Here is a 27,062-nt window from a genome sequence, read left to right as displayed (position 1 = left end):
AATGGAAGATGGCAAGACACATGGGAGAGGTGGAGGTCCACGGGTCATTTTTGCCTGAAGGCCCCAACCAGCCATGTGTTAATGGTCAGCAGCAGCATCTTTCCAGGCTAGGCTGAAGAGAGGATGTATGTAAAGTCCACTTACGCCTGTGCATCCGGACTGACGCAGAGGAGCTTGCTGACGGCCACACACAGGCGCTCGTGGAGGTCATGGTTGATCCTGCCGCCGGCCTTCACCCGCTCCACGCTGCGCTCCAACAGGTCCAGGACCAGCGGACGCAGGTGTCGGGCGATCAGAAGAGTGTAGTCCTTCTCCAACAGCAGCTGAGCCAAGCACTCCAGAATACACTGCCTGTCCTGCTGGCTCCAGATCTGAGGAGATACATCACACATGGCACAGGGTCCCAAGTTAAATGTGTTGATGTATTGACATTAAAAACCAACACATGAATCCACATGTCTTCAAAGTGTTTATAACCTAGGGGTTAATATGGAGGCAGGGTGGTTTAGTGACAATATACACTAGAATGATGTCCTTTGTACAGTGGCTGGCTGCTGACATGCGGGGGAAAGGTAACATACAGCATGCTGCACACAGGACACGTCTGGGATCCCAGTGTGCAGGTAAAACACTCTAAATACATTATTATACTACATACAAGCCAGTAATGAACGGAGCTTACCTGTTTGGACAGATACTGGCTGAGCTCGTTGTGACTTTTGTCAACATGTCTGGATATGGTGCCCAGTGATGACAGGCTCAATTCTAAATTTTCCATGGTATCATTTGTCGCCTCTGGAGCAGCGATCTACGGCGAAAAACACACACAGACTCGCGCCGTTTTCCTCCTCAGGTGTTCTTTTACTTTAGTGTGATCAAAGCGAACAGTGAGGCTCATCACGCGCGTGTGTGCCCGACGCTAGATCACAACACACAAGCACGTTCCCGTCACTGGTGTGGGTTAGGTTAAAATCCTGTCCACATGTGAGGCACGCACGAATCCTTCCGGGTCGGCTCTCCTCCTGACGTCGCGTTCTGATGACGTCGCACGGACGGCGACGCTGCTGGCTCAGCTCAGTAGCGCAACTCTCTCCGCGGGTCCAACAACTTTCGCACGAGCGAAATGCTGTTTGCTGTAAATGGATGATTCTGTGTGTGTCCCGCGCGTTGTAGTAGGACGTGAGAAGACCATAAGACACGATACCATTGGGTTCCTTTGGGCTTTCACGACTGGTTTATGAATATTTTCCAGAAACCGATGAGGTGTAAGTAGCAAGAATACACCCTCAGCACTGACAGACCGCGGGAAAATGTCGTTACTTCCTGTGCAATGGAGTCTTGGCGCGACATTACAGTTGTAAACAACAGAAGGACACAACGATAGGCAAACAGGTAAGTCCACACAGCCATTTCGTTGTTAGCTTACTGTAATATACTTTGTATTGAATGTGTGTTCAATGCATATGGTTCACATTAGCCTCCATAGTTCACCGACTGGGCAGCGCTAGGGCTTTCATGAAGTCACCGATAACTCCGTGGTAAATATGTAGCCAACGGCAGGTCAACTGAGCCTAGCTTGCTACAGAGTAAAGTAGGCTACTTAGTAAGCAGAGAAAAATACGACATTTATTAGTATCTTCCCACTGTGTTTAGTGGGAGACGCGTTCAATACTATCACACTAAACGCAATAGGAATACCTTAGTGACGACAATATCCGTGTGATTGTTAAGCGAAAGGTTACCTGAGATTGACCTCACTTTATTCAAGTACAAATACAAAATGTCAGGAGAAGTGTTAAGCGGCGTGGCTTTGAAGAGTTAACGTAAGAACAGGAGCAGTGTAGTAGCTGTAGTAATGTTAATGCTAGTTCCAGCCTGCTGAGATTAAAGTTGGATATAAAGCAATATTCCTACAGGAAAGATGAAATTCAACAGTAGGCTACTTCATAATTTCGATGGTTATTCATTTGTTTCTGCCATGCTCCCCTGGGGGAAGGCTTTGTTATCTCTTGTCTCCTTTGTGTGCTCTGTAGCAGTGTACTAAAGAGGGCTAGCTGCCAGCTTTAGACTGAAAGGCTGGGCCCCTGTGTGTTGGTCATGCTAGCCACGCAGTGATTAGCATACCTTTGTTTACTACAGACAATAACATCCTCCTCTCTATTTTAACACTGAGCGCACTGTTAATTGAGCAATATGGACACAGCCTCTATTATGGTGGGCAACTTCACAACTTTTTGACTGACAACTTGTGATATCAATATTCAATTCAATTTCAGCGGTTCACTTTCTTGTTAACACATATACCTAATCAGCAACTCAATGCATTTAGGCATGTAGACCTGGACAGTACAACTTGTTGAAGTTCAAACCGTGCAACAGAATGGGGAAGAAACTGGGGTTTTAAGTGACTTTGAACATGGCATGGTTGATGGTGCCAGACGGGCTGGTCTGAGTATTTCAGAAACTGCTGATCTACTGGGATTTGCATGCACAACCATCTCTAGGGTTAACAGAGAATGGTCTGAAAAAGAAAAAATATCCAGTGAGCGGCATTTGTGTGGAGGAAGATGCCTTGTTGTAGGGCTTGGCGATATGACCAAAATATCATATCCCGATATAAGTCATTCATTATCTCGATAATGATATATATCACAATGTAGCACATTTTCTGTAAATTCAATGAATGAATAGTTTATATAAAAATGACTACATGGAAAGGACTATTTCGTATTTCATTTTGAATTATATACTCGACAAATAAAGGTAACTTACTCATGATTATTTTTCTCCTTTTATTCAGAACCTTTTTGCAAATTTTCTATTAAACATGTAACAAAATATAAAATATGAATGTATAAATAGAAAACAACTATAGTTGCAAATGAAATATAGGCCTAAAATGTGAATATGGTCAAAAATATCAAAACCAACCATATAATACTCTAACAGTAGAACTGTTTGTGTTGTAGCAGCAAACAAAAATGAATACAGGAGGCCTAACATAAATATTGGTATATAGAATACCAAATGTAAACATGGAACACTTTCAAGTTAAAACTAAAGCAGCAAAATAATGCTCACTAAAATATACCAAGTAAAAAAACACTCTTTCAAGTTTGAATTATAGCAGCATTATATGCAAACAACCAAAGTGCCGCAAACAAAATAGATATTTGGCAACAATGCTTCAAAATGTTTGCCCTTGTGTTGCTGAATCTCAGGGAGTTAGTTTTCCAGGTTGAGAGCCAGGAATACAAGCTGCTCAACGACATGTCACGATCCTCCCACTCGTACTGAACGCCCGCTCTGATGGGGCACTTGTGGCAGGGATGCACAAGTATTGATTTGCTAGCTTGGCCACTAGTGGGGAAATGTGCCTCACGCTGCCTCCACCATTCCAGTGGGCTTGTCTCTGGACCAGCCTCCAGTTGGAGATAGAGGTTGAGCTCCTTTTCAACGGACTCTCTTCTTGACTGAGTGCTCTTTACAATGAGATTAAATTCAACTACAAATCAAATATTGCCAAAACACTGTCCTGTTTATTTAGTTACTTAACCAGAGATGATACACATGGTAAAAGGAGTTAGGACATGTCACCTCATCATACAGTATAAGTCACATTGCCCAACATTACATGAGATGTGAATTGAAAATATTCTATATCAGGGTTCGACATAACGTATAGCCCGATGGCCCGGGGCCAGTAAAATCATATGCAGGGAAAGTTGACTGGTCAATCACAGTTCAGTATCTTTTTGTAGACTACATCATGGTTCATTGAAATGCGCGTTGAGAGTCGGAATGAAAGCAGTGTTTATTTAAGACTCAATATAATAAACCTAATATAAAATATATTTGTTTAATGAAAGGCCAGTGGACAACCGATGCGTGGGCGTTTTGACAGGCGGAGCAACAAGCGGGTGCACTCTCGCTCCGTTGGCAGAGCTGCCTACCGCGCCTGCGAGTCGACAAATCGATCGACTTGCTCTGCCCCCTTTCTTTCTTCCCACAGCAGAGGTTGAGGTGCAGAAAATGATAACTGCGCTTTTCCTTTATCTGCCGCCGTAATGTTGCAGTATTTGCATCCAAGCCCCAATGGTAATACAAATGAGAGGCTTTATTTAAAAGCTGTGAATGCGTCTCCGGTGATTGTGTCGGTTGTAGACAGAAACGAACGGAGGGACTCCGCTCACTGTACAGTTCCTATAGTCGCGCAGTTTGGCACTGTGTTTTCAGGCTCGAGACATTCAATCAGATCGCGGAAGTCTTTCCCATTGAAATCGCTAACGGGGAGAATATCCCCGGTTATTATTTTAGCCACAAACCACAGTTCATCTGCGCGGCGGCTCACTCGCTGGCGAGATCACACGGTGAAACGCTGCTGTGATCGGACGAAGGCATTGTGTGTTTCTAAGGTGATTTAACGTCATAGTCTTAGACGAGCGTTTAACTTATGCTGCATATTTTGCACTGCATTGTTTTTTATCAATAGTTTGAAAAAATGGTCCCACACCGGACTCTTATGTGAAGCTGACACTTCATGGAGAAGTGACACTCCTGCAGCGCGCTCACGACCAGACGTGAACTCGTACACGGTTAAATCTCCCATTAAAAAAACGGCATAACCCACTGATTTTCGGATTTCTATTCTATTTTTAAAGTCAACTTGAGCGCAAGTGGAAAACTGGTCATTCGGTCGACACATTCACATCCCTAATGCATATAGAGAAAGTAATAAAAACAGCCTACCACACCACAAAGAATGATCAGACCTTCATCTCTTATTTTTTTTTTATGTTTGAACATGACTTCTGCAGGTGAACTATTCATTAAACTGCCCAAATTCAAGAATAAAAACAATCATCAAACTACTGGACTTTAAAATACTGGCCGACTCTTTCAACATACTTTCAGTTGTAGGCTTCAAATTCAATATGTTCGCCTGGTTTTATATTATGTGTATGAGCAATATCAACATTTCATATAATTAACTAAAAGAAAAATAACCAAATCTAAAGGGAATATCTATACTGTTACAGTATAGATATTCCCTTTAGATATGGTTATTTTTCTAATACAGGTATTACAATTATTGACACTAAATTAAGAAGAAAAAAAAGTGTGTGCAGGGCCAGTGAAAATATACAAGGGGCCAGTAAAACTCGGATCCACTGGCCCGGCGGGCCAGTAGGAAAAAAAAGTTATGTTGAACCCTGTATATTAATCTTAAAGGCCTCATGCATGGATTTGATATTGTAATTCCATGGAGCTGGGTGACAGGTTTATTGGTTTATCAACTCTCCATGTAGCTATCAGCCAGCTGTGCCGTTACAGGTGAATGTCCAGCCTGTCGGTGTTTTGTGGCTGACATTCTGACTGGTCTAACTATTGATTTTCTGTTGACATTGTCACCAGGAACCCCAGGAGAGTGAGCCACAGTGATTCTCAGAATGATGGAGAAATTTGACACAAACGATGCGTCTGGTCGTAAGTACAAGGCCTTTATTTACTGTACATACATCTATTGCATTAAGATTTATTGTGTGTTGTTTTAATGAGGAATTGTGTTTTGGCAAGTCAGTCGTCTAGCTGTTACATTACTGACATTTATGAAACCTGTATGACATCCACAGTCTTGGTACCTGATGGTAATGAAGATTCTGTGGATATCTACGATGACCTGGACATCGGTTTATGCAGCAATGCAGGTAAAATTCCTTTTTGAAAAGGTTTCACTTTGGTCTGCTACAGTAAAGTGTGTACTAACTTTTCATAATAGTATTGTACTTTATTGCTGGGTAAAACACAGATTCCTAGTCCAACATTGAGACTATATAGTTGCAATTTATTTGATTTCATATCTTTTTTTTTTATTATTATTATAACAGAGAGGTCATCTTCAAAAGCCTCCCAACTGAAAGAGTCGATGGATCTTTATGAAGAACTTGTGACAGAGGAACAGCACAGCAGAGAGTCAACATACACTGAGGTGAGTTTCCACAGGCTCCAATCTGTCTTTGTCTCTGTTGACAGGGTCGTATGGTCGTATATATATCATATGTTGGTGCTCAGACCCACAACCCTATGTGAAACAATGTTGCTGGGTGTGTGGGCTGTTTGTTTCAGGTTCTGCTGAGACAATAAAATAAGTTGTCAGTTTGAGCAACATATCAAATCATTTGGAGGCTTGTTCGATGCCAAAAAGCTGGCCTCAGTAATGTGAAAGGCCAACACAGCACATTGCTGCCATTGTGTTGAGGCCAACGTTGTGCTAAGTTCAGCTTGTTTGCCAGTTATTGGGCCTGAGCCCTCTGGGTAAAGATCTCTGCTGCATATGAGGCTACATTTTGCAGATTTTAAAGCTTAGGGATGCACCAAGTGTTTAACAACCAAAATTATTTTGCCGAAAAAAGCACTTTTCTTGCTCAGCTACATAAGTGAAAAGGCTGAATAATGTTTACAGAAAAATTGCGTTTTTGATGACTCGATCAAATAGCAACGAGTGTGGCTTCTCCTAATGTATTTATTTGAAGTTATATTGGGCTTTATTGGTATGGGTAGTGCTGGACTGCTGGAATGTTAGAAAATGTTTTATTCATGCAATCGTAGAAAAAGAAAATAAGTTAAATGAATAAAAAGCAGCGAAAAGAGTTTTTCATTATTTGTTTCGGCCGATAATTTTCATTTCGGTGCATCCCTAGCAAAACTTGTGTTGCAAGTCAAGCCTGTCAGAATGTTTTGGTGATGTAGTAGGGAGTTGCAGGCACATATCTGGGGTAGCAAAGCAACATTTTTCATCTGACCAACAATGTGTGACTTGTAGGGGTGTCACCATACCAGAAGTAGTAGTTTATACCAATACCAGTGAAATTCCATGACTCTCGATACCTTATTCGATACCACAATAAAAAAAAAGAAAACAACAAATAGCATATACTTCAACATACATTCTTTTTATAAAAACATTTTAACATTACAAAAAACAGCTTTGGCCTTCAAGTATTTTGTTTTAAATACTTGAAGGCCAATACTATCCGTATTAGGCCTACTTCTGCTTCTGATATTTGGCTGTGTGTGAGTTTGCTGACTTAGCTCCTGTCTCTCCTGGTCGACATCCTCTTCTGGCTGATACTGTAAAAGGAAAAAAATAAGAGATTTCAGTAAGGCTATCAGGTATAGCTCAATGAACAAGTAAAACAGCAGAGGCTGCATACACAATGCACAGCCACACACATACACACATACAAACAAACAAACAAACAAACAAACACAAAGATTGCCAGCAGTACATTAGTCCTTATGTTATGTTATGTTAAAAAACACATTAAATCAATTACTAAGTCAGCCTACTACCACCTTAAAAATATATCGAGAATTAAAGGGCTAATATCTCAGCAGGACTTAGAAAAACTTGTCCATGCATTTATTTTTAGTAGACTTGACTACTGTAATAGTGTCTTTGCAGGCCTTCCTAAAAAATCAATCAGACAGCTTCAGCTAATTCAGAACGCTGCTGCTCGAGTCCTCACTAGGACCAAAAAAGTAGATCACATTACCCCAGTTCTTAGGTCTTTACACTGGCTTCCTGTCACTCAAAGAATTGATTTTAAAATATTGATGATGGTCTACAAAGCCTTAAATGGTTTAGGGCCAAAATACATTACTGATCTGCTGATACGTTATGAGCCGCCCAGAGCCCTTAGTGCCGCCCAGAGCCCTTAGTGCTCTATAAATAAAATTGCCTTGCCTTGCCTTGCCTTGCCTTGCCTTGCCTTAAATATTTGTTTTAAAGGTGCTGTGTGTAATATGACATCATCAAGTAAGTTCTAGAAAGTTCTAGAATGCAACGCTCCCTGGGTAACCCCACCCCTTTCGAATAATAACAGCAGCTACAGTGGCCTTCAAGGACAAGAACAATTCAAAATTTTAAACAATGCTCCTGATGACATTCCAACTATGACACTTCCAAAATGGTGGTGACAAGTTTTGGTCCAAAGTATGGAGAAATATGGACATATATGAGACCCTTTCTAAGGAAAATAATAATAATTCTAAAAGAAAAATTCAGCTATTATGCACTAAATTAAACGTACTTATGGATATTATAATTATTTTCTACAAAATCTGCTAGGAAATAAAACCCAAAATTCTACACACTGCAGGTTTAAAGTCTAACGGTTTTATGAATGATGACGTTAGCCTAAAAACGGTAGAATTTAACCATGGCAATGTAACTAGTTGGTCTTAACAGAAACAATGGTAACGTGTATTTTAGGATGACAATAACACCGGATACGTTGTTGTTAACATGAACTGAAACTCGCTCACCTTAAATTATGTGAATGAATCTGGATGTCGGTCTTTGAGGTGCAGCTCTCCGCTTTGCTGCCGTAGAAAAAAAAGTCACTTTTTCAGAATTTTTGCATCGACTGGTACCTGACGTATCGTTTCTCGTGACATCACTACTGACTTGTGAAACATGGGCAGAGCCTTTGTTAATTATTTGGGGTCATACATTGTTGTTTTGTGTTGAGGTATTATCTGATAGAAGCTGCTGTCAGCGGGCCAAGTATCTCACAATCCTTTTCTTTTTGTCTGTTCACAGTTGAAGTCCCGATTCCAAGCCGCCCAAAACCAGATTAACGACTTGCGCAGGAGACTGGAGCAGATGGAATTGCAGGTGTGTTCTTATTTTTGAGTTGTTAAAAAGATGAACGTTGCTGCCTCAATATTATTACGTTTCAGACATTAGACTTGGATAGGAATGGGGGCGCCCTTAGCTCAGTTGGTAGGGCGTCCCCCCCCCGGGCCCGGCCCAGCAGCAGACCCGGGTTCGATTCCCGACCGTGGTCGTTCTCTGCATGTCACTCCCCTCTCTGCCCCATTTCACCTCTGTCTCTATGCACTATCAATAAAGCATAAAAATATCCCAAAAATATCTAAAAAGAAAAGGAGACTTGGATAGGATTTTAAAAAAAAATTTAATCAACTTAATTATTGTTTTCCAACTGTCATTTCTCATATAGTTTAAATAAATAGTTTGTGGTGAATAATTATCCTCATTTGTAAAGTGATTTACGCTCGGTTGACTGAGTGATAAAACACAGGTCTTGATTTCTTTGTTTTCATGGAAGACCAAAACTGAAATAAAAGGTTTATTGTCAATCGCCTTAAATTGATCCTGGAATATGCTGATGCGGAAACCTTGGTTTCTTCAATTCTTAAATGTAACTTCGCTAACATTATTTGTTCCCCCCCCCCCCTCTCTCTCTTTAATTAGAATACAGGGCTGAATACTGAGAACTACCGTCTCAAGAAGAACATCTCTGTGCTCTTACAAACAGCCAGACTGGAGGTGACACGAAAAGATGCTGAGATTCTGAGACTTAACCAACAGTAAGTGCTTTTTAAATGTTTTGGTGACTAATTCTAACACTATTATCAGTTCAATAACCTATGGGGCTTTAGGATATTGTATTTTATGAAAATCCCCAGTTATGGGTTTATCTAACAACTCCTATTAATTGTTTAATGTTGGCTGGTAAAAAACCTCTAGTAATTGAATCTATATTAAATTATCAACAAATCAGTGAATTAAGCTTTGTTTCCCCAGGGCACAGGAAGGTCGCCGTCCTTATCAATCTCACTTTAATAACCTACGGGATCAGAAATTATCCAATCGGCCCTCCATCGGAAGCTCCAAGACTAGGCCACTGCCTCCACCACCCTCCTGTCCCCCACCACCCTCCTGTCCTCCTCCCCCTCCTCCTCCACCTCTACCTGCTCCTCCTCCCGGGGATGATCCTCCTCCTCAACCTGCCATGAAGGAATGCAATACTTCTACCCATCAGCCTAGTGGATCCAGCATGGACACAAGATCCTCAAAGGCATCTTCTAAAAGTAATTCAGAAGGTTCCACCAGAGTTGACTGTGACGTACCTACCAAACGGACTCCACACCCTCTCAGCAAATCCAGCAGCTCTTCGTCAACCCGACATAGCGAGTCAGACAAACACAAGTCCAAGCACAGAGAGGAAAAATGTAAAAATCCCAAATTATGCGAATCAACGGATAGGAAACATAGAAGTGGCTCAGATCCCAAGGATTGTAATGCCCCTGAAAAAAACAGGCCGGACAGAAGATCAGACTCCGGGTCGAGTAAAAGCAGGAACCACATCAATGTAGAGGGTCACCACAGGTCGGAGAGGGACAAAAGCCCTTTACCGGAGCTTTTAAAAGGTGCCTCTTCCTCTGATAACAAGAAACGAAGAAGTCGAGAACGGAGGCAAGATAAAGCCAAAATGTCCACAGCAGATTCTGAACGTAGTGCATCTCACAGCTCTAAAGAAGGCTCCAGTCGAGATCATAAAAAAAGCAATCCTAAAGATGGACATATCAGAAGTTCAGACTCAAAGGAGCGGAAAAAGTCCTCTTTAAATCAACAAGCTGAGTGCTCCAGGGATTCCTCTAAAGAGCGGGAAGGGAAAAGACTGTCAAAGGACTATCCCAGGAAGGACCATGAAAGACGCAAAGATGAATCCAGCAGAAAGCACAAGAAAAGCACATCGTCTGAAAGGAGCAGAGAGCATGAGAAGCACAGGCCAAAAGAATCTGACAAAAGTAAAGTTGAGGTGTGTAGTGAGGAAAGAACAGAAGATACACAAGAGGCCTTAAGACCAACAGCAAATATCACTGAGAGAAGCTGTGTCGAGGAAAATAGTCCAAACAGAAAACTGTGTTTCATGGAAACGTTGAATCTAACCCTTTCACCAATTAAGAAGCCAGTGTTGCCCATCGACGTTAGCCAGAACGTCCTCACACCAGTGGACAAGGTAGTTGAAAACAGACTAGATGAATCACAGCCTAACATTGAAGACATGTGTGTGATCGATGAGGTACACAGCTGTGAATTAGAAGATGAGTTTGAAAAGGTTACCAAGCAACCTCCTGATATCCCTAAAACTCCAAGTCCTGGGAAGACCCATACTAGGAGTGAAGATGATGCAAACGATGTCCAGGGAAACGACCAGCACATGAGTGAAACAACTGCAAAAGACAGGCAACTTAAAGTGAAGTCAGGCCAAACTACCTCAGCTCATAGCCAACCCCTAGATACTGCAAAGAAGCAGATGACTGTGCACCTCACATCAAAACCACTGGAGAGTACTCCTCCAAAAGCAACAGATGGGCACTTGTTGAAAAATGATGAGGACGACAACAAGTTGGCATCAGACACCGAGATCGATAAATGTCGATCTCTGAGGGCTGCAGATTGTGTTCAAGACATGTCTGGAAGCATTAATATACAACTAACAAGCAATTCTTTACAAAAAGTAAACCTGGTCAATAATACAGATCAGTCTATTGCTGTTGAAAAATCTGTTGTGCTTGGTTCAAGTGTAGAGCCAATTTGTAGAGCTCCTACAACTGCAGTAGAGAAAAGCCCAAAAGAAGGTGCAGCTGCTTCCCCCTCAAGACATCTTGTAGCTGAAGATGTTACCGACAAGGCCGATCCCGAAAGTTCAAAAATGTCACCTACTATCCTACCCCAGGGCTCTACGCACGGACTGTGTCCTCCTGCTTCCACTTCCATCCACCAGAAAGATGCTCATAGTACGCAAGATTGTCAGAAAGATGCAAACATTGTATCCAGTACAATAAGCCTGGACTCACTTCCACAAGAAGGGCTCAGTCTTCCCGAAGCTATTTATGTTTTAACACAGACTAATTTAGACTCCAGTGGCAGCAGTGACATCTCAACTGAGCCAAGTTCTTCCACTGGCTGTCTGGCAGTGTCCAAAGTCAGCAGTACGACAGAGGAGACGGCACTGCCAGGCAAGCACGGCAGCCCCACTGTCACACCAAAGAAGAGCTTTGGTCCTGGAAAGAGTCATGAGAACAATATTGAGGCCTCCAGATCCATGCCATTATTCCACGATGAGGACTCCATGATGCGCACGCTGAACAATCTGAAGATAATCCCTGATGCCATAAGCCCTCTGAGGAGCCCAATACGGATTACCAAGAGAAGTCATCTCCATCTTCTTGGCAAGCCGGGCCATGTCAAGAGCCTTCAAAAAGGTAAAGTTGGTTTGATAATAAAGCCATGCAACTCTAAATCTCTAACCCAGGCCATTAGAGTGTTAGTCATTAGCATGTAGTTTATTATCATGAGTGTCTTATTATTTCTTAGGCTGACATAGTTCTTGTGGAGGTCTTTTTTAAATTTGATACGGATAAAAATCAGTCATTATCTTGACAGATCTTGTCACAGAGCTTTTTATTTGATATCTTATTTAGGCCATAACTTCTCTTAAAGGAATAGTACAAAATGTAATATTATTAGCTTGTTGCCTCACTCTTGGGTTTAAGACAAGGATATGGAAACCATATCTTTAATTGTGCATGCATTTTTGAAGAAGAAATGGTCAAAGGTCGCTCATCGCTAGTTAGCTTAGCTCAGATACTGGTAGTCAAAGGGAAGCGTTGGCCTCCCTCTGCCGACATTAAGAAGATAAACTTTACAACATTACTAAACGGTCGCAGCATAACGTAGTAATTAAACAAGTCCTAACAAGCACACAGGACTGTTTTTATTAATTACAATGGGATGCTGTCATAAAAATAAAAAAAGTCAATACAAACTTATTTAATTTTTCTCCTATGCAGATTTCTCCAGCACACCTATCGATGCCAACTCAAAGAAGTTGGATGTAAACAAAGAAAACAAATATCCTGGTGGTCCTGCAATCCATGACAAGCCAAACTTGGTGGACAAGTGTTCCGACCAGTCCTCAAGTCTCTCTGACACTGAACTCGAGGAAGGAGAAATTTTAAGCGAAAGTGATGAGGCGTCTACAGATTCGCCTACACCGGCCAACAAGAAGGTGAAGCTGACACGACCAGTCCGACACAAACAGAGTCCTAAGTCTTTGTTAAGCAGGACATCTGGTGAAAGGGGTGTTTCATCAAAAGAAACCGCAGGCGCATCGACACCAAGTCCGAAGAGTCGTTTTAAAACAGTTCGTCCTGCGGCAACCAAAGCTTCTTTTTCCACTATAGAGGAAGTAATAGACACGTTCAAGTTGGTTCGTACTGAGATGCGAAAAAAGTACATGAAGCTTCACAAAACCTTTCCCAGGAAGAGCTTCTATGGTGTGATGGACAACTTCCAGGAGTCATTTTTAGAATTTGTGGATGGTGCTCATTTTGGTCAAATAAGCAGTCAGGATGGGGAGCTGAAATCCAATCTGAAGAAGGTGATTGCATCTGTGTTTAGCACAATATCCAATAATGGTATTGTGAAACGAATATTTGAACAGCAAGCAGTTGATCTGAAGCAGAAATTGTGGGACTTTGTAGATAACCAAGTTAACTTCTTGTTCAAGGACATTTATACAACACTGAAGGGTCTTTGCAAACCAGCAAGAGCTCGGACTGAGGACAGTGGAAATGAGAAAGTGCCTAGACAGCCTCCTGTGAAGAAGCCACAGTGTCAACAAAAGGAAGTCATATTGCCCCCGAACAGCCTGAATGGAATCAAGCCTGGTGCTCTGGTGCCTTACAGAACAGGCCTTGGAAGCAGAGGCAAAGACATAAGAATCACACATGGGAATGAGGGACCACATCCAACAAATTGCCCACATACACAAACTGTGGTCAACTTCCTTCCTCCTAAAAGTTTCCCTTCAAATCCAGAGAAGAATAACAGATCTTCTTTGGTTGTCTCTCAAAATGGCTCTTTGCTCGACAAAACTGACTTTGAGATACTGACAGAACAGCAAGCATCTAGTTTAACATTCAACCTGGTGAGGGACTCTCAGATGGGAGAAATTTTCAAGTGTCTCCTACAAGGTTCAGACTTACTAGAAAGCAGCGGCATCACTGGAGATAACACAACCTGGTCCCTCAGTACACCAAGGAAGGATGGAGAGAGGCTTCTCAGCATCACCACGCCAAGCAAATTTGACTCTCCATCTAAACTGCTTTCACCGGTGAAATTTGACACTCCTTCCAAACTTATTGCCACATGGGCTACCATTTCACCTCGCAAGATGATGTCTCCAAGATACAAAGATCGGGTCCCACTGAATCCGGATTTTTTCGACGAAAGTTGCTTGTTAGAAGTGCCGTCGGAGAATAGAGCGACGCTACCGTCTAGCTTCTCCTCACATAGGTCCTATTCCATTCTAGCTGAAGATCTAGCAGTCTCCCTCACCATTCCATCACCTCTCAAATCAGACAGCCACCTTAGCTTCCTACAGCCGTCGTCGGGCATGCGCCTCATGTCCACTCCAGACAGTGTCATCAGCGCGCACATAAGCGAAGACGCTCTACTAGAAGGGGAAGACGCTACGGAACAGGACATTCACCTGGCCTTGGACACGGACAACTCCAGCTGTTGCTCCGGCAGCAGCCTGGACTCTGAAGTTCTCGCCACACCTTTTATGTTCAAGCCAGACGTGCCCATGCAGGCGCTAGTGATGGAGAGGTCCAATGATCATTTCATCGTGAAGATTCGCCAGTCCTCCACAGGTGCAGATACAACACTCACCGCCGATGACAGCTTTAGTCACACATTAACAGAAGAAGATCATCAGTGTACAGAAGATGACGTGGCTACTCAAGCAAGGAGATCAAATGTTTCGTTTGACCAACCGCTAAATGCTGTACCGTCAGGCACCAATCGGTTTGATCTTGCTGGAAAGTCTGGTACCTTCCCCGCTGCCACTGAAGCAGCTACCCATCACATTCGAGACGAGAACTTAACACTAACAAAAAATTCATCGCTTCAAAAAGTTGAAAATACCTCAAACGTTTGTTTACAGACACGGACAGAGTCTCCGAAAGATCTGCCTAAAACGACTTCCTTTGGGCAGATCAGCAAGTCATCCAGCAGAGAAGCTACCACAGTCACTGCTGATAAGAGCCCAAGTCAAACACACCACAGAGAAGAAGACACGACAACTCGGCAAAGGTTTTCAAAAGGTCTTTTGACCGAATCAGATAACGCAGAGAGAGATGGAGTGGAAGTGTCAGAGTCGGAGAGAAGTCTCACCATTGCGGAAGATGTAAGCAGCAGCACGCCGGAGAAACAGCAAAGGGATCGTGGTAGAGGTAGAAAACGGAAGAGGCACAAAGACAAATCCGAAGCCAAGCGGCCCAGAGGGGAGGAAGAGGAGAGCACAGAGGAGATGGTGTCTACCTGCAAGAAGAACAGACCGGAATCCAAATCCCCTCCAGCATGTCTGTCCCCAAACAGTCTCTCTGCCAAAAATGTAGTCCGGAAGAAGGGCGAGGTTGTGATGTCATGGTCCAGGTCAGTAGTTAGTTCTGTATTGTTATCTTTTGTGGATAATACTACTTATATGTAAGAATTTACTTGTAGTTGAATGCGTTTTACCTTTTTTAGAAAGGTAAAACAGTGAAAAATCTAAATATTCCTTCCAATACTGCCACTACAAATTCATGTCTAATGGCATTAGACATTGGCCTCTGTCTTCATTCCCTTCTTGAAAATGCTGTATTTTGATGCCTGAAGGACTTAAATTTCCTCAAAATATCTCCACTGAGTCAAATCTTAAAAGCCTTTTGCTCGACACCCAATTCATTTCCATCTCTAACCTTCTACCTAATAAAGCAGAACTGGTTAAAGGTGGAGTCAGCGATTCTAGAGAACACTTGTTGTCAAAATCACTTTTTGCCAAAATCTGTAAATATCTCCTCACAATCCGCTACCTGTACATACTCTGAAAAATAAAGTCTGGTGTTAATACAGAACCAATGCTCTGTAAACTAGTAAACAAAGAGGCCCACCGTAGCTGGCGGAATTGTCTGTTTGCAGAACCTAGGCTTTGTATGAACACTGGATATTTATTTTCAGCACACACACAGTACAGATGGTGAGGAGATATTCACTGATTTTGACAAAAAGAGTCAAACAAGCGTTCTTCAGCATCGCTGACTCCACCTTTTTTAAAAAGGTGTTGTTTAGCAATTCACATGTGTGTCTTGACATTAATGCCCAAACCAAGGTCAAGTCATAATACACTTTTGACCAAATTATATAGAATACACTTCTAACACTCACTGATTAGTTGTTACTTCCTAGTTTAATCTGTACACCAAGAGGAATGTAAGCACTACAATATGTGGCACAGGGATAATGATACCAAACCTGGCAACCTCTTGGTGAAGACAACTACAAAAAAACAGTTGGAAGTTCCAAAATCCAGTGTGTTATTCTGTCTTCAAGCACAAATGAAGAAGAATGTTCCTGAATAAATGACTCATCATTGCCTGTATTCTGCCCCTTCCAGGGATGAAGATAGAGCGATTCTGATTGACCTGAAGATAAAAGGTGCTTCACGTGACACTTTCTCTGCCTTGTCAGAGAGACTAAATAAGCCGTCAGCACAGGTAAGTCCATGTTTTTCTTTTTTTCTTGTAGGTTTGTCACTACATGTTGTAATAAAGGGGGCATCCAATAACTGAACTGATTATTATTTTTTTTTTTCACAGATTGCTACCAGGTTTTACCAGCTCATGAAGCTTTTTAAGAAGCAGGAGAAGATGGACCCTTGATTGTTTCGACTGTGTGCGCGCTTTGGTCAATGCAGACAGTTCTTGTATTGGAGCATTTCCACACCAATACTGTGGCACCACCATGTAGGCTGCTGTTCACGTGACACGGTGCAAAAAGATACGTGAATGCGGTGTGGCTGAGTCACTGCTAGTCCTCGTCGGTCACAGGATCAACTCTTTCCTATCACATCTGGAGCCCTGAGTCCTCACATCAGCTGCCAAGTGGGAATAGTAGAGCACTTTTAGCTTTGTGTTTCAATGGAAGGTCAAACATCCAGTCTCTATCAGCGAAGGGATTCTTGTTCTGGATGAAACTTGAAGAGTTCAACAATAACAAATATTTCTCTGCAAAACTGACAAGAATGTTTTGATTTGAACAGTGACACTTCCACTCATTAAATATACAGTTATCATAAGTATTATTGTTTTTGGTGCACTTTTTGGTTTTTCATGAATCCACTCTGCAATCACTACTTGGGAATTGGTGCTGGATATTTGCTGGTCCTTACAAAACCCACATGCCCCTCAGTGCAGCATTTATCCATGCTCTCCTTTCTTGGCCTTTGTTTCAGCAAGTCCTCAAGTTAATCTTACATCTAGTTTAAACTTGTGTATCTCTCAAAAAAGCTAGAAAAACTGCCTTTAGTAACATTTTAGTTCCTAGAGAGAACTGGACTTTCACTGGAAACAACTTGAAGCATCACCCATCGGTCGACATTGGACCTAAAGGACTGATAGATTGGGCGATTTTGTTATAATTTTGATCTTATTTTAATGGAAGCGTTTGTGTGTGGGGAGAGTGTTGGATGTGTTTGAAGGTTAAAATGTGTACATGGCCAATTCATGTACAGGACGGTACATGTATCTGTTAATATCAATGAAACCTTTTATCTAAGCCTTAAAAGGCCTTTGTTTGATTCATCCTGTTGCTCATTAACAGCATGGGTTCCTATATTGTGAATATTGTGTGTAATTCTTTACTGAAAATAAAGTTTTATTTATTTATTCTGGTGTCTTGTTTGTACTCCTTGTTTTAAAAAGCATATAACCAAATTATTATTGGTACTGGTGCAAATTAGTGAGGTAGCATGATGTACTTTACAACTATTCATAAAGTGGGCCACAAAGTTAAAAAAAAAAGTAAAAATCCAGGCCAGTGCCTAAGGGTGCCATTGGTATCTCAGCAGCAGACCAGCCAGTGACATGCAGTGGAGGACAGACCTCACGATAGAATGTATTCTGTTTGAATAGATGTCCATTTTCATAATAATACTGATTTTTAATCATGCAATGCTGTATGAGTTATTGATTGACAGTCAGGCAGTGAAATCAAAGTAATTATATGTAAAGGTTAAAGCTTATAGTTTAGTCTAGGAATACACTGTTTTGTTGTCTGCATGTTTTACTATTAAAGCCCAACCCAAATCCACAAAATCCTTCCAACTATATCATTTTGGGAGTTAGTTGCATGATAGCGTCTGAAAAGAGTTAAAGATATCACCGTTTAGGGGGCGCCTATAGCTCAGTTGGTAAGGCGTCCCCCTCCCGGGCCGGGCCCAGCAGCAGACCCGGGTTCGATTCCCACCCGCGGTCGTTCTCTGCATGTCACTCCCCTCGCTGCCCCATTTCACCTCTGTCTCTCTGCACTATCAATAAAGCATAAAAATGCCCAAAAAATATCTTAAAAAAAAAAAAAGATATTGCCGTTTAAGTTTGATAAACTTTACAGAAATTTGGTTAAGATGGGGAAACCTATGCTCTGGTTTTTATTACCCAAGAAGTATTTTGAACCAATCACAGCAGTTCCTTGCCCGAACGTTCTATCACACTGTTGCCACAGCGACCTTTTTATGTGGCCACGGCCACACAGTCCTGTCACACGGTCTAGACAGTAAAAAAATAAGTTTGATCTTAATTAGGAACATTTATTTTCAATCATATTGTTGTAGAAGCTAAATGACACACCCAAATTTAAATACATAGATTGATTTTTGACCAGGTTTCCAGCGGCTTTAAGGAAAGAAGCATTTGTCCCCTTCAGAAGTATGAATACAACAATGTAAAATATGAGTAAAAGCTCCGCATTCAAAATCCTACTCAAGTAAAAGTAGTAAATAAAGGAGTAGCGTATCCAGAATGTATCTGAAGCATCAGAAAAAATACTCAAAGTACTATAGTACATCAAAATCCAAGAATAGGACATGAGTAAATGTATGTAGTTACTTTTCACAACAGTTGAACGTGATCCAAAAACCATGGGGATCATTCTGCACAGCCACCGTCTGGACACAAGAGCATCAGTGAGGTGCAGCCCTGTTGCTGGCTCTCATAGAGCTTTCACATCGGCAAGGCTCTGTGCTGGTTCCAGTTCCAGAATCTTCTTTTGAACCGGCTGGCATGTTCACACCTAAAATAAATTGGTTCTAAACCGGTAAAGTTCACAGCTGGAACCAAAAAATATTTTGTTTTTTCTTGAGAACTGTGATGTCATCCAGGGGCATGTCTACGCTGTAAAGACGAGAAGAAGAAGAAGAAGAAGAAGAAGAAGGAGAACCGGTTCTCAGACTCCAGAAAGAACCAGAGCCAGAAGCAGAACCGTGTCGGTGTGAAAGACCTAAGTGGGTGTTTCGGTCCCAAAGGTGTTGAATAGGGTTGAGGAGGTGCTGGCCAGTCAGGTTGTACCACAGAAAACCATGTCTATATGGCACTGGCTTTGGGCCCATTGTCATATTCAAACAGGAAACGGAAAAACTCAAAGGTGTTGCCAAATGGTTGACAGTCCAGCACTGTGCTTTATAAGCAAGAAGATTTAAAGGCATTGTGCACGGCTCTGTATTGACATCTCAGTTGTTGCTATTTCCATTGTAGTGTCCTGTTTAGTGGCTGGGTGAACTAACCTCAGGGCATTACAGGGCTATGCGGTGGATCAATGGCTTCAAACTGGAGTCCTAGTTTGCAACAGCATTGAAATAGTGTCAGTTCCACTTGCACAGTGTGGTCTGCTCTGTCCTCGAGGGATGAAAAATGAATTTGTTCTTTTATAATGGCTTTATGCTGAAGCACTTGAGAAAGGGACCCTAGACCATATGTAAGTAAAAGCATTTTCATTGCATCTTTTGACTTTCCATTTGATGGAAAATATATAAATTACTCATATGTATCTTCATTCCTCCGTTGACAGATACTAATAATGTGACAGAAGATGGGGGATTGGAACTTACTAGGGGGTATCTTAGAAGAGGTCCACATCCATTCCACCATCGTGGGGAAGATCTGGTTGACCATCCTCTTCATTTTCCGGATGCTTGTGCTGGGTGTTGCGGCAGAGGACGTCTGGGATGACGAGCAGAGCGAGTTTGTCTGCAACACGGATCAGCCTGGCTGTGAGACCGTCTGCTACGACCAGGCTTTCCCCATCTCCCTTATCCGCTACTGGGTGCTGCAGATCATCTTTGTATCCTCCCCATCTCTGGTCTACATGGGGCATGCGTTGTACCGTTTGAGGACCCTGGACAAGGAGAGGCACAAAAGGAAAGCCTGCCTGAAAGCCGCACTGGAGGGGACGGACCCGGTCCTGGAGGACCATAAAAGAATTGAGCGGGAACTCAGGAAACTAGACGAACAGAAAAGAGTGAGGAAAGCTCCCCTTAGAGGCTCCTTGCTGAGAACGTATGTTTTTCATATCCTAACCAGATCCGTGGTGGAGGTCGGTTTCATTATAGGTCAGTTAGCTCTGTACGGCATCGGACTGTCTCCTCTGTACAAATGTGAGCGCTCGCCTTGCCCCAACAGCGTGGATTGTTTTGTGTCCAGACCTACGGAGAAGAACATTTTCATGGTTTTCATGCAGGTTATTGCTGGAGTTTCTTTAATTCTCAACCTCCTGGAGATATTCCACCTGGGAGTGAAGAGGATCAAACAGAGCCTGTACGGATTCAAATATGGAGACGATGAGAGTCAAAGGTCAAAGAAGAACTCCACGGTGCAGCAGGTGTGCCTGCACACCAACACATCGCCTCAGAGGTTGATGCAGCTCACACACATGCCCTGCTCTGCTATGCCTAATGCTAATGGGGAGAATGTGGTCCCAATGGGCCCTCACAATCAAGAGGGGTCCAATTGTTTCAACCAGCAGCCTGCCCTGATGTACCTGCCGAGCAACGCCGCAGACATCCAGGGTCTACCACAGATGGGGGCCGCGGAGCGACGCTACACTCTGGACAATAGGAAGCCGTCGTGCAGCAGCGATGAGTCAAACGGAGCGCACGGCCCGGCACGGCCCCCCCAGTACGCAGCGGGGCCTCGAGCCTCGCTGATGGCCAGCCACATGGAGATCCCAGCGGCCCTGAGGATCCAGCAGCAAAGGAAGCAGAGCAGAGTGAGTGTTTGTAAGGAGCTCAGCGACATGAGCGATTCTCCAGACAGCGACCACTACCCTAAGGCCAGGAAGTGCAGTTTCATGTCCCGGGGCCTGTCCGAGGTCAAGCTGGCCAATCTGTCCGACAGCGCCGATTCTCGGAGCGGACACGACAATGAGGACCAGCTCCTCAACCAGGGAGAGAGTCCAATGGTCACCCCGCCGCCTCCTGCCAGTGGAAGGAGGATGTCCATGGTGAGAACAGAAAATAATCATCTATCTAGTCAAGTTTTATCTGGTGCCCCTAAAGCAACAAATGTCACTACTTGTCACTAATATCTGAGTTTATATGGTGAAGCAGTACAGTATAACTTAAAGGTCACCTTGAATGCAAAATGTAATTGTTCATTACATTTTTTCAACATGGTTTTAGGTCCTGGTGTGACTAGACATTCCAAAAGTATGAAAAATTACAACACCTCTCTTTTTCTCAGATGTGTCTCTTATAAATAATCAAGGGGAGAAGCCACGCCCCCTCGTAACAACTTGGCATTACCTCTACCTGAGATAAGCCACAGCCCCAGATCCCCCTCAATCTAACTGGACATTAGATTCAAACTGGCAGTTAGATGTTATTGACTTATCAGAGCAGGCTGGGCTTTTTTGAAAGGCGGGGCTTAAAGAAAATGGTGTGTTTCAGACAGAGGCTGAAAAGAGGAGGTTCAGCAATGGCCCGATGAGATATATATAAAGGCTTTTTGGACACTACACCACGACGGTTGACAGTTGATTTTTTGTCATTTTAGCAATGACAGTGGGTGTCATTACAAACGAGGCTATAGGTGGAAGTCTATGGTCAGTGGAATGATCTATAAACTGAATTCCTTATAAAATGCTCACCTTCAACATTGTGTAGTGGTCTGCAGTAATATTAGTTCTTGCTTTAAGTATCATGAAGTAGAAGATTACATGGCTAAGCTATGTCTGAGAGAAATGTTTCTATTCAAGCAGTGTGGATGAACAGAACTCTAAAACTGCTATCAGAAGATTTTTGATTTGAACTTTGAAAGATAAACAGGATTCGTTTTATAACTTGTTATCTTATATCTACCCCCGCTCTTTCATTTGTTTCTACTTGCTGGATGTCTCTCATTTGTCTATAGCCTACAGTGTCGAGTGTTTTGTGAGAGTGTTGGTTATTTGGTGGCGCTCTAGTCATCATGCCTCTTGGTGTAAGGAGAGTGAACGGACCTATTAGGTTTTGAAATTGAACACTGTTTTTTGGTAAGACATTGATTTTAATGAACAACTCTGGTACGTACTCACAACCAAAGTCGTAGAAAACCAACAAAAAAAAAGTTGTAAAAGTATAGGCCCTCCTTTGCTCTTTCTTTTCTCTCTCATCAAAGTTAAAGCTGGGGTATATGATTTCTGATTGGTCAAAGTTAACATGAGCTGTACACTTTGACCAATCAGAGCGAGCAGGCTCCGATTCTCTGTTCTTATTGGCTGTTGGGACTGTCCATGCACTTTGGCACGACGTTGTTGGTGTAGAGCGTGTCAGGGAGGGACCATATGGGAGGGACCAAAGAGAACAAGTGGAGCGGTTGAGGTATTCGGATTCAAATCTCTATCCCAACTGCCATTTTCTCCCCAAATCATATACCCCAGCTTTAACCGCACAAATGTAACTACCCCAGGCAAATGGACTTTCCCAAATACCTAACCACAGTTGCGTATCAGATATTTGAGGTATGTTGCTTAAATGTACCCACTAGCAAGAGCCCATATGACCATAGCATAAGCAAAGCCCACTGCAGCCCCCTACCTCAAGGGGGTGGGTATGTTGACACTGACACTAATGGTCCAAATGCTTCAAGACTTACAAAATGTACGTGTTGATGGTATTTACGGTTGTCTTAGGACATGCAAATGTATGGACTAAAAGTCTTCAGAGCTTTGGGGCTGCATCTGAGCTGAATCTGTTTGCCCTCATTTATTTTGAAGAAGCAACGGCCAATGTGGAAACTCAAACGCTCTAGCAACTAATGTAATTGTGTAATGGAATCATTCAGAGACAGGCTTTTCCACCATAACTATGGTCCAGCCAAAGAGGAACATCTCTCTCACACCTCCCAATGATGACTACAGTGACAGTGCTTTGCATTCAGTGTTGACAGGTCTATGCTGCCCTCTTTTGGACAACCCTGAAACATAATACACCTCTTCACTTTGTGTTCTGTGTTGTGATTTGATTTTAATGTTGCATGGACAATTCATGTCACAATGCATGTATGTAAGACAGAAGCTAAATAATTGCCTCTTTAAAGTGTTTTTCCATTTAATTAAGAAATGTAACAGCACATCTGAATGGATACATTTAATAGGGGCTATTGACAATTTTTAAGTTGTAATCTAGCATTGCTAGTGGCCGTTAATGTAGTTGCAGGCACTTCTGGACCGGAATTTCTTCAAAAAAGCGAACATTATTGACTGTATGAATTCAGTATATTGGAAGTTCTTACCTGCAGAATGCTTTCTCTGACATGGCGGAACAGGCACTGTGCAGAATGACCTTTTCAACAATTCTGAAAATGTGGACCATGTCTTCTACGAACCATAGACTGTATATAAAACATAAAAACAAAATAAAAAACTAACAGATGTACTGGAATGCAGACAGGTCTGAACTGAGTACTACTGAGTCTGAAGCTCCCATGTCCTGAGTAAAAGAACGCACCGCTGCAGTGTGGGTAATACGGCATAGCCCCTCTGATAGTATAACAGGGCAAAGCAGCAAATACAAGAGCTTTCATCAGTGGGTCATATGCTCAATCACCATTGTTTTAACTCACTATTTGATGGATAGGAACTTAACAGACAATAGAATAGATGGTAATGTTACGGAGTATAACTTTAAATATGACCATTTAAATAACTGAAACTGCCTTTAAGAATCACTGCCATTCCCCTAAAACAGGTTAGAGTGCATACCAAACAAGTTAACACTTTACAATAAGGTACACAACATTGTAGTAGCCACTACATACCTACTACATAAGTTTTTTTTGTGTTACCTACTACATAGGTTTTTTGTTGTGCTACCTAACACATAGGTTTTTTTGTGTTACCTACTACATAGGGTTTTTTTTGTGCTACCTAACACATAGGGTTTTTTTTGTGTCACCTACTATATAGGTTTTTTTTGTGCTACCTAACACATAGGTAGCACAAAAAAAACCCTATGTGTTAGGTTTTTTTTGTAACACATTTTTTGTGCTACCTAACAGTTTTTTTTTGTGCTACCTAACACAGGTTTTTTTGTGCTACCTATGTGTTAGGTAGCGCACAAAAAAACCTATGTGTTAACACATAGGTTTTTTTTGTGTTACCTACTACATAGGGTTTTTTTTTGTGCTACCTAACACAGGGTTTTTTTTGTGCTACCTATGTGTTAGGTAGCACAAAAAAAACCTATGTAGTAGGTAACACAAAAAATAAACCCTATATAGTAGGTAGCACAAAAAAAACCCTATGTGTTAGGTAGCACAACAAAAAAAAAACCTATGTAGTAGGTAACACAAAAAAAAACCTATGTAGTAGGTAACACATATCTATGTAGTAGGTATGTAGTAGCTACTACAATTTTGTGTACCTTATTGTAAAGTGTTACCCAAAACGAAAGCATATTAACAACCTATGTGCAGTTACCAACACTGTTGAAATGATTGTGTCCTTATATAAACCCACAATCTGAAAAACACAGTTTTGTGTGAGAACTTTTAACTTTTTTTTCTTCTTCTTTTTTTGCTTCTCAATATTGTTCAACATTTCCGTACACTTTTCCATTTATCTTGCAGCCCTTATCATTTAGAAAACTGTGGAGAAAAAGATGGACGTTGTTGTTGGTCAGGAAGAAGGGATGATGGGATTTCTGTGATTTGAATAATAACCATACATTATCCACATTTCTTTCTTTCTTTCTTTCTTTCTTTCTTTCTTTCTTTCTTTCTTTCTTTCTTTCTTTCTTTCTTTCTTTCTTTCTTTCTTTCTTTCTTTCTTTCTTTCTTTCTTTCTTTCTTTCTTTCTTTCTTTCTTTCTTTCTTTCTTTCAGAGCATGATCCTGGACCTGTCTTCAATTATGAAGAAGTAAAAGGAGAATCATTTTGGGACCAAGCTAGAGGCAAATGGGAGTTCTAAAAGGACCAAGGAATCCTGATCGCAAAGCAAATCTAATCTTGTCTCTTAACTTTAACATCATGTTTCCACAGTATGTCTATGCAGTTTGTATTGTCCATGAACAACAACTTCTTTTAAAAATATTTTAACATTTCAATATTTAGGTTTGTGGCAGGTTTTTCGGATTCCATAGATGAAATATGAATCAAAATTACGTTTGGCTTAGCATATGAGACCAAAAAGCCTGTTGCTATGATATTTGTCTGAAGATTGTAATTAAAGATTGTGGAATTGGCAACCACAAAAAAAGAGGAGCAAACTCTAAACCAGTGTTTATGGTTAATCAAAACAGAATGAGCTGGAGAAAAATATGGCTCTTTAACTTCATCATTTAGTCTTGCCCCAGAGTAGCCTAACATTGTTTGTGAATATATCTGACAAATATGAACTTTTATTCTGAATGTTTCTGTTGTCCAATGTTTTTTATTAAATACTTTGTTCTCTATTGAGCAGGACCAAGCTGCTTCGTCCGAGTGGCATGTTGTTTAGTCTTTGTTTAGTGATGCTTGAGGAGTTGACACAAAGTTTAAGCCTATCAGCTGCACAAAACTCTCTGTATTTCTCAGTATGGCAGCGTTTACAAACTGATGTCGCCCGCAAAATGTTTCGGTTGATGATTCCTCTGCTAAGAAAAAACCTGGACGTAAAGCAGGAGGTATAAAATCTATGCATGATCACCAAACGCTTCATGTAGATGTGTCGACAGCGTTGTTGTTATTCCTCTAAATTCCTCATGGTGGCGACAGATTAAAGTTATACACTATAGCTTTAACATCACCTAAAGATTACTATGTACCTCTCACTGTAATACATTTATTTCAGAGTCTCAAATCAAATGATTCATTTTCTATTTGAAATACCAACATTTGGTCATATTTTTGCAAAAAAGAAATCTACAAAACACAAAACTTGATATGCATGTTTCTTTATTTCATTTCTATTTTTCAAAGAGAAATGATGTCTAGACAAAAAAGTCATTTATAGAACACTAGCAATTGAAATGAATGAAAATGGGGTTTGCACAATACCATATTTACAATGGTTATTAAGTCATTTAATTCATTAGGGTCACGTAGCATTTAAAACTTATAAAGGTAAGAACTCTTAGTAGAGAATAAGCAAAATGACAGCTATTTCAAATTGACAATATTAACACAAAACAGTCCTCTAGAAAAAGAAAAGAAAAAACAACTTGAACTACAAGCTTAAGAGCTGTTACATTTAAAAAAAAAATATGCACCAAAATCTACTAATACAATAATCCATATAATCTGTGTAAAAAGCATGTAGAAAAACACCTGATGCAGTTTGCTGATACAGTCATTGACCAGTTATGAGAGGTATGAAGGATTTCACAGGTAGATAAGTGTGAGAAAGTCCGCACTGGTGACTCAGGGATCATGGGGGACCCAGGCCCCTGCATACACTCACTTCACATGAATGTGAACTATGGCCTCTGCAAGTTCTAAGGCAAATATTGGAGGTGCACTTGTATCCATGTAATGCCAAAAAGGCATCACAACCCATCCCAAAAAGTTTGAATTAAAGACAAGGTGAGTAAACTCATTCTTTGTCTCAACACCAAAGGAACAGTCCAAATGAACCCAACCATCAATTGTACATGGCAAAATGTATCACACATGACATGACACCTATTTGTAAACATTTCTCATTTTTATATTTTACTCAATGATCTTAGCTTGTGCATTCAACCAGGATGCCAGATTTGTGTTTTTTTCAATAAAGTTGAGCAATCTGTGTGAAAGGCATGTGTTTTTGTTCATATTGTTTTATAGAACAAACCTTTGGAGTTGGAAAGCCAGTGTTTGTATCAGAGGAGCAGCAACGACAACAAAACAAAAAAGGTGTAACTGAACAAGAA

At 41.5% G+C, this 27,062-nt stretch overlaps 3 protein-coding genes across 5 annotated transcripts in view; 2 read left to right on the top strand and 1 right to left on the bottom strand.

The window, feature by feature from the left end:
• Positions 1-942, bottom strand: part of mdn1 (midasin AAA ATPase 1) — a 116,216-nt gene extending 115,274 nt beyond the window's left edge. For all 3 annotated transcript variants that reach the window (XM_080048000.1, XM_080048002.1, XM_080048001.1), the window contains exons 1-2: positions 683-942; positions 145-371 (exon numbers count right to left, since the gene is read on the bottom strand). In XM_080048000.1, coding sequence (XP_079904126.1) covers positions 145-371; positions 683-778 — 323 coding nt within the window. In that variant the 5' untranslated portion in view covers positions 779-942. The remainder of the gene's footprint in view (positions 1-144; positions 372-682) is intronic.
• A 171-nt stretch (positions 943-1,113) lies between these two features.
• On the top strand, positions 1,114-17,589 carry casp8ap2 (caspase 8 associated protein 2). The gene is made up of 10 exons (XM_080047954.1): positions 1,114-1,392; positions 5,416-5,487; positions 5,634-5,708; positions 5,889-5,989; positions 8,606-8,680; positions 9,281-9,396; positions 9,614-12,081; positions 12,670-15,319; positions 16,320-16,419; positions 16,522-17,589. Exons 2-10 carry the CDS (start codon positions 5,451-5,453, stop codon positions 16,582-16,584), a joined length of 5,685 nt encoding a protein of 1,894 aa, XP_079904080.1. The 5' UTR covers positions 1,114-1,392; positions 5,416-5,450; the 3' UTR covers positions 16,585-17,589.
• Positions 17,590-19,786: 2,197 nt separating this feature from the next.
• gja10b (gap junction protein alpha 10 b) lies at positions 19,787-25,094 on the top strand (the record flags this gene model as incomplete). Its single annotated transcript, XM_080047710.1, has 2 exons — positions 19,787-21,196; positions 25,056-25,094. The coding sequence occupies 2 exons, from the start codon at positions 19,787-19,789 to the stop codon at positions 25,092-25,094; spliced, it is 1,449 nt and encodes a 482-aa protein (XP_079903836.1).
• Between the last annotated feature and the right edge of the window lie 1,968 nt (positions 25,095-27,062).

This window comes from Ammodytes marinus (genome assembly GCF_949987685.1).
Source record: "Ammodytes marinus genome assembly, chromosome: 19".
In the NCBI taxonomy this organism is placed as follows: Eukaryota; Metazoa; Chordata; class Actinopteri; order Uranoscopiformes; family Ammodytidae; genus Ammodytes; species Ammodytes marinus.
This window is presented reverse-complemented; position numbering and strand designations above follow the sequence as displayed.

Excerpts from the sequence above, each read along its gene's own strand:
- casp8ap2 (XM_080047954.1), top strand. The coding sequence starts at position 5,451 with ATGATGGAGAAATTTGACACAAACGATGCGTCTGGTC. Across the intron at positions 8,681-9,280 it reads TGGAGCAGATGGAATTGCAG|AATACAGGGCTGAATACTGA; the intron begins GTGTGTTCTTAT and ends CTCTTTAATTAG. Across the intron at positions 9,397-9,613 it reads ATTCTGAGACTTAACCAACA|GGCACAGGAAGGTCGCCGTC; the intron begins GTAAGTGCTTTT and ends TTGTTTCCCCAG.